Here is a 7,763-nt window from a genome sequence, read left to right as displayed (position 1 = left end):
CAGGAGGACCTGAGTTCAAATCCAGCCTCAGACCCTTGACACTTACTAGCTGTGTGACTGTGGGCAAGTTACTTAACCCCAATTGCCTCACAAAAAAGTATAGGACCTTCCTCCCACATTTATTATGAGAAAAAAATTACATAATATCTACAAAGCACTACGTAAATGCTACTATTATTGCTTTTGATATGATGATTGAAATAATTTTTTTTCTTTCTTCATAGGGACACTAAAATGAGAACATGAAGTGTTCAGTGTAGATCATCACTCCTGCTAGAAATACTACTCCCAGCAGTCATGATATTGATGCAAAATGTCTCTTTTATTACTCAGTCATGCAATCAATGAATTGATTGCTATTTCATCAAACAAGGGGAAACTGCTAGACATTGAAGTATAGCCCATTTTTAAGAGATAAGCGTATATATTAATTTGGGAAAAGTTTTATGAAACCAAAATCCCATGTATTACTTTTCACAAATAGACAAAATTTGATTTTGTTTCTGAAGAATCTGAGCTATACAAGTTTAAGTGCTACTCCATAAGCCATGATGGAAATTTCCAACAATTTGACATCACCATTTCCCACATTCCATCTGATGGGTATCCCAGGACTGGAAGAGGTCCATGCTTGGGTCTCCTTTCCTTTCTGTTGTCTCTATGCCATTGCCCTTTTGGGAAACAGCATGATCCTGTTTGTTATTATGAGAGATCAGAGCCTCCATGAGCCCATGTACTATTTCCTTTCCATGCTGTCAGCTACTGACTTGGGGTTGACCATTTCCACAATGTCAACAACACTGAGCCTCCTTTGGTTTGATGCCAAAGTGATAACCTTAGATGGTTGTGTTGTCCAGATGTTTTTCCTTCATGGGTTCACCTTGATGGAGTCTGGGGTCTTGGTGGTGATGGCTTTTGATCGATTTGTGGCCATCTGTGATCCTTTGAGATACACCACCATCCTCACCAATGCAAGGATCACACAATTAGGTATGGTAATGATCATCCGTATGATAGTTCTAATGCTGCCCTTGCTTTTGCTATTTAAGAGACTGTCCTTCTGTGGTTCTAATGGTCTTTCTCATTCCTACTGCTACCACTCTGATGTGATTAAGTTGTCATGCTCAGATACCAGAGTCAATAGTATGTTTGGGTTAGTAGCTCTCATCCTGAGTACAGGGATTGACACACCATGCATTGTGCTCTCCTACATCCTGATCATTCGCTCTGTCCTTGGTATAGCATCCCCTAAAGAACAACACAAGGCTTTCAGTACCTGTGCATCTCACATTGGGGCTGTTGCAGTCTTTTATATCCCCATGATTAGCCTATCCCTGGTGCATCGTTATGGTCAACTGGCTCCCAAGTTTGTACATACAATGATGTCCAACATCTACCTTTTGCTTCCACCTGTGCTCAACCCCATTATATACAGTATGAAAACAACCCAGCTCCGCAAGGTGGTGGGCAAATTACTCTTTGCAAAGTAGACTCCACTGTGAGTTTGGAGCAATGACAGATTAAAATGGCAGGTGTAATGTCACTGTGTTGGAGAGATTTGGTTAAAATAAGGATGGGTCTAAGAATAATTTAAAAAAGAAATAAGTACCCATATAGTCAGGGGGCTCATGTTTCTTTGAAAGGTTTTAATAATGAAAGAGAGAGTATTTAGGAACATTTTGAGGACTACTTCCCTAAATAAAAGGGAAAATGGTCTTTGATTAATAAAGTTTAATAAATATTTTCAAATCTCCACTTTAATTTGGCTTATCACAACTTTAAAGAATGTGATATAAAGGGGGATAGAATCAAGGGGCTACTCTGCCTGGGGTTAGCTCTTTGTTAGCATCTAGCTTGTCATTTATCACTTAAGTACATGACACTTCACATTGAATTCTGGTTGTGATTGTTTACATTTCTTTGTAGTTGTCATGAGATCAATTCAGGGATTACTAATTAGGAAGTGACAGTGCTGAAACTAAAGAAACATCTATAATACATTTATTTATATAAGAAAACCATGGGCATTACAATTCCTGTCTGTTCAGGTGACGTTATGTAATCGAAAGAGATGTTGTCTCCTAATCTGACCAGGTTAAAATAACTGGAAGTGCTAGTTATATAAAAGCCACTCTTTAAAAAAATTATGATAAAGTTTTTAAAAACATATTTCAGAAGTTACTGAAACAAGGGAATTAGGTTTTTGCATTTACAGTTTAAGTATCATTGGATTTCAAGATATGACTCATTAAAATCAATATTAAACAATGATTTTGAGAATAATGGTCTTAATATTCAAAATAATATATATTCAAGAGAATATATATATATATATACATATATATGCGCACACACACATACACACAAAATTTGGAAAGATATGAGTTCTGCTTTCTGTGGTATTTTGAAATATTTAGTTTGTATGTTTTTCACATATCAAGGCACTGGTAGGCCTTAACTTGTTGTTAACAATGTTTATGTCAGGTACAGAGTTAGATAAAGCTGTGAACAGCATGGGGGACTCCTTACATAAATTTCTAAAAGGTTCAAGTAAACTATAAGCCCTTAATTTTGATGTTCCCCTTATAGTTTTCTTGTTAATAAGATCAGAACCATAACATTTGAGGTGTTTTTCACCATGAGGACTGATTATTTAGAGAAATAAAACATTTACTCATTTGTATTGAAATCTGTTTTGCAAAAGATTTTAGCAGGAAGATCTGAGCAGTCTTGGCAAATTACTTGAAGCATATCTACTGATGAAGTGTCCTGAAGACAAGACATCTTCCACATTGCCCCAAGAAAAAGTGTTCCAGAGACCAGACAATTAAGTGGAATATCTGAGATTCAAGATGAAATTTGCTAATTAAATGGACACTGGGAGTGGGTTACTAAAACACACACACACACACACACACACACACACAAATACTTGATATTAGCTAATGTTGTTAACCATATTTGTTGTTATAATCTTAGGGGTTATTGGCATTTATTTTTTATATTGTATTTGTGCATTGTTATTACTATGTGGCCCCTATCACCCTCTGGCAAAGGGCACCTAGGGGACATCATGGAAGATAGGTGGAAAAGTATGTAAAGGTGACCCAGGCATGGGGTAGATTGTGGGCTACTATTGTTTTAGCTGTATGAATGGTTAACACAAGGAAATATGACTTTCCATTCATCCTGTTATGTAAGGGGATGTATGTATGCATGGACATCTTCCATGCACATTTCCATATCATTAGCCTGTCCTTGAGAGTCTTGGGGACTTTCTTATCAATTGTTTCCCAGGGAAGTATATGTGTACACCCAGCCTCTCTCTTGCATTCCTTACTTGCCCCTCCCTAAAAGAGGAGCCGCATTAGGGTATGATAGTACAGGGGATTAAGATCAATACATTTGTTTATGTCAACCATCACTGACTTCTACTACCCAAGTGTGATATTCTTGTAATAAATCTTTCTTTATTATTCATAATATTCACTATTGCAGCATAATTTTTCAGTATCTATTTTATTCCAGGAATTTTCTCCCCTGAGCTGTTCCTGGGATCCAACACATAATAAGTCATTCTTTGGTGTATTTTCCACTATAAACTGTTAATCACTTTCCAGGCAACTTATTATTTTACCAATAGAACTCTCTTCTAAGCTTTAATTCTTAATTTCCAATTTTACCTACTAGAAATTGCTACCTAGACACCTCATTGGTCCCTCTAATTTAATATGCTTACAATTGAACTCTTCTCCACATTCTAAACCTCTTCATTTTTTTAAAAAATATTTCTACTGATGGAGCCACCATTCACTAGTAAACCAGGATGAAAACAAGGGAGTCATTATTGACCTCATGCTCTCCCTCCTTTCTCAAATTAAAGCAGCATCCAAGTACTAGTCATTCTTCCTCTCTAATTTTTCTTATCTATCTCTTCCTTTTTTCATCCTCACTACAGCATCCAGATCTTTCTTACATTTCTCCTAAACTATTACAATATAACTGTACTTCATATTTACAAACTCTCTCCTAAGTTATTTTACACACCACCATTAGATTAATTATCCTAATGTTTAACTCTAATCAGATCACTCAATTATATAGAAATATTAGACAGATTATCACTATTTACAGAACATATTCTAATTTCTTTAGGATGGCATTCAAGACTTTTTGAAATAATGCCTCAACATATTTTCTAACCTTTATCTCATACTACACCACAACACCTACCATCTTCTCCAATTAAAGAATATAGACCATTTCATGGATTTCTTTGCCATCCTTGTCCAGAGATCATGTTAAACTTCCCTGCTTCTTTCCAAGCATAATATACACTGGAAAAAGAAGATATTTATTTTATGAAAGTAATGCCACCTTCTGAAAATAGAAGTACATCTGGTGTTCCCATTTAAAAGTTATCTGTATGTCTATACTCAGCTTACTAACTTATTTTCATATTTGTAACTTTTTCTAGATTTCACATTGGGGTGATCAAGTCTAGTTACTGATGTATGAACACTTTAAATAGTCCATTCATTGTGTTCAGTTTATGACACTTAGTCTTGACAAGGACACTGACACATTGAAGCAAGTTCAGAAGAGGGAGACCAAGATAATGTAAGCACCATACTATATATGAGGATTAATCGAAGAAATGTATGAGACGTTGCCTGAAAAGGCAAAAACTTAGCAAGAACATCACAATTCTCTGTATTTTCAGGTCTTTCATGTGGAAAAGGAGATAGACTTGGACTCTTTAACAACCCCCACCCCCACCCCCCCAAAAAAACAGAAGGACTAGTGAGTGACATTTTCAGACATAAAGGCTAGAAATATTCATAAACACATAGAGCTGTCCCAAAGTAGAACGAGTTGCCTCAGAAGAGAATAGATTGATTCCCTATTAAGGAAAGTCAAGTCGAGGCTGCATCTCATAAATGTTGTAAAGGGGCTTCTTGCTTCAATTTGGATTGTATAAGTTAACTCCAAAGGTCTTATACAACTGTGAGATGCTGTAGTATTAGAATATTCTCTTCAAACTAAAGTTTCAGTTGTGAGAGAATGCCCTCAAAGGCTAAAAGGCCCTTGTCTCTCTTTCCTCCATGTTCCCACCTATAGAAATGGAAAATGAGCAAATTGTTTTGTGCAATAAGTCACCAGAGGATATTCTTCCAGGGACAGAGAGACTTAAAATATCAAAAATTCACAAAGTTCCCCCTTAGGAACAGATATCTCTGTAGGCTACTTCATTAGTCTCAAAACTATGGCTCTATATAAAAACTCCCCCACCAATTAGCCACTATTATTCCTCTAAACCATTTTCCTATTTTGATAGGCCAGATATTTCTTCTTTCTCTTAGGTCTTTCTGCAGCAGGAAGCTACCTTTAGATGCAGTCCTGCACATATATTTGTTTGTCCTATAATGTTTCAGAGGAGCTTAAATTACACCAAAATAACCTTAAGTTAGACATAAGAAAACAATTCTTAGCAGTTAAGATTAAGACACTAGGCTCTTTCATTTTCAGTTACTCCTTCTACATCTATCAGTGGCTTCTCTACTTCTTAAATAATCTAAAGGTAAGTAATTAGTCCCCTCTCTATCATCCTATCATTTTGTGATTCTCTCATGTCTGGCATTTATTATAAATCCATTGTTGGGGCAGTTAGGTGGCGCAGTGGATAAAGTGCCAGCCCTGGAGTCAGGAGTACCTGAGTTCAAATCCGGCCTCAGACACTTAACACTTACTAGCTGTGTGACCCTGGGCAAGTCACTTAACCCCAATTGTCTCACTAAAAAAAAAAAAATTAAAAAAATCCATTTTTGATTGATACCCAAATGAGATAAAATAATCTTCCTTTAAATAAACTATCAGGTTTTGACTGGTCCTTAAACCATTTTCCTATCACTCAACTTTAAACCTGTATAATTAACAGATAAAACACTTTTCCTGGTCCCAACACTCTTGTCTCTGTATGGATTTTGTACATACATGAACTTCCCCATATGGATTTAGAAGGAAGGATCTAAGTCTTGCTGTGAATAGAGTCTTAGAATGCTGTGCCTGGAGTCAAGAAAGATGAATTCAAATCAAGCCTAAGATACTTATCAGCTGTGTGATCTCAGGAACCTTATTTTCTTTTTGCTTCAGTATTCTCAAGTGTCAAATGAAGATCAGATTAGCATTTACTTCTCAGAGTTGTTGTAAGAATCAAATGAAGTAGTATTTTGAAAATGCCTAGCACAGTGCTTAGAACATAGTAAATGTTACATAAAATATATTGTTGTTGCTGCTGCTTCTTCTTCTGCTGCTGCTACAGGTAAAGTCCAATCAAGAGAAAAATGACTGAAGACAATTTTACTCTCAGTCTGGTTAGCCTTATGTGCTATCCAATTTCTAACTCAAGCCAAAATCCTGTTAAATCTTCTTATTATTTTTAATTTCATGATGCTGGACTCAATTTGTAATTGATCATGAAATACTGTCTTCTCAAGAAGAATCTTTATTTTGCTTGGTCTCATGAATTCAGAAATTCATAGGATCATCAATATATGTTATCGAAATGTTTGTTTTATTCCATAAATTGAAAAAAATCTAGAGGGTTACTCAGAAGTTGTCTAGTCCAACCCCCTTATTTTACACATGATAATTTATTTACTCAGAATCACAAAGGCAGCATGCATCTGAGGTATGATTTTAACCCACATCCCCTGAGTTCAAGGCCAGTACTCTTTCCACTATACCATTTTTCCTCTTGAGTTATGAAATAGTACTTGTAAAGTGCTTAATACAATTCTTGGCACATCAGTAGGCACTTAGTAAATGCTTATTTCCTTTCCTCTTTCTGAATTTTAATTGCTAGAAGGAAATGTCTTTCTGGGTTTTCCACATGCTGTTAAAACCATAGGTCCTGTCAAAAATGATATATAACATCATTAAAATTATGATTTACATATAGCTACTGAGAGCCAAGCTGTCAGCATAATAGTATAGGGAAGAGTTTCCTAACAATTAGATCTATTAAAGTGGGATATGGGATACTTCACAAAGAGTGGGTTCTAGAGTTCTCTGCTGGAGGTAATCAGAAGATTGATGGTCATTTGTCAGTCAGCCATTAAGAGTTTATTACTATGTGCCAAGCATTGTACCTTATCAGGAATATTATAATAGTGATTGATATTAGAGGAGGAGATAGGTCTAGTGAACAATGAGGATCCTTCTAAATTTCAGAACATTTGATTTTTTTTTTACTTTTTGGAGTTTCACAACCTTTTTTATATTTTCATTTTTATTGTTTCCCATATTACACATGAAAACAATTTTAACATCAATTTTAAAACTTTGCATTCCAAATTCTCTTACTCCCTTCCTCCCCACTCTCCCTTAAGGACTAAAGCAATTCAATATAAGTTATACATGTGTAGTCATGCAAAATATTTCCACATCAGTCAGGTTATGAAAGAAAACAGACAAAAAACTTTAGAAAAAGGAACTAAAACAAAATTTAGGCTTCAATCTGTGTTGAGATACCATCAATTCTTTCTCTGGAGATGGATTGCATTTTTCATAAGTCCTTCAGAGTTCTCTTGGATCATTGTACTTCTGAAAGTAACTAAGTCATTAACAGCAGATCATCTTACAATATTGCTGTTATTTTTTATATAGTACAGTTCTCTTTGCATCAGGTCCTTTAAGTCTTTACAGGTTTTCTGATAACATCCTGCTCATTGTTTCTTATAGTACAATAGTGTTCCATCATA

The 7,763-nt window shown here is 35.5% G+C and overlaps 1 protein-coding gene and 1 non-coding gene across 2 annotated transcripts; one reads left to right on the top strand and one right to left on the bottom strand.

Moving 5' to 3' along the window:
• Positions 1–548: 548 nt before the first annotated feature.
• Positions 549–1,490, top strand: LOC122750242 (olfactory receptor 51F1-like). The gene has a single exon (XM_043996915.1). It carries the CDS (start codon positions 549–551, stop codon positions 1,488–1,490), a length of 942 nt encoding a protein of 313 aa, XP_043852850.1.
• A 2,758-nt stretch (positions 1,491–4,248) lies between these two features.
• LOC122752334 lies at positions 4,249–4,351 on the bottom strand. The gene has a single exon (XR_006356093.1). It is a non-coding gene; the product is annotated as a U6 spliceosomal RNA (small nuclear RNA).
• Positions 4,352–7,763: the final 3,412 nt, after the last annotated feature.

This window comes from Dromiciops gliroides, chromosome 3, assembly GCF_019393635.1.
Source record: "Dromiciops gliroides isolate mDroGli1 chromosome 3, mDroGli1.pri, whole genome shotgun sequence".
Lineage (NCBI taxonomy): Eukaryota > Metazoa > Chordata > Mammalia > Microbiotheria > Microbiotheriidae > Dromiciops > Dromiciops gliroides.
This window is presented reverse-complemented; position numbering and strand designations above follow the sequence as displayed.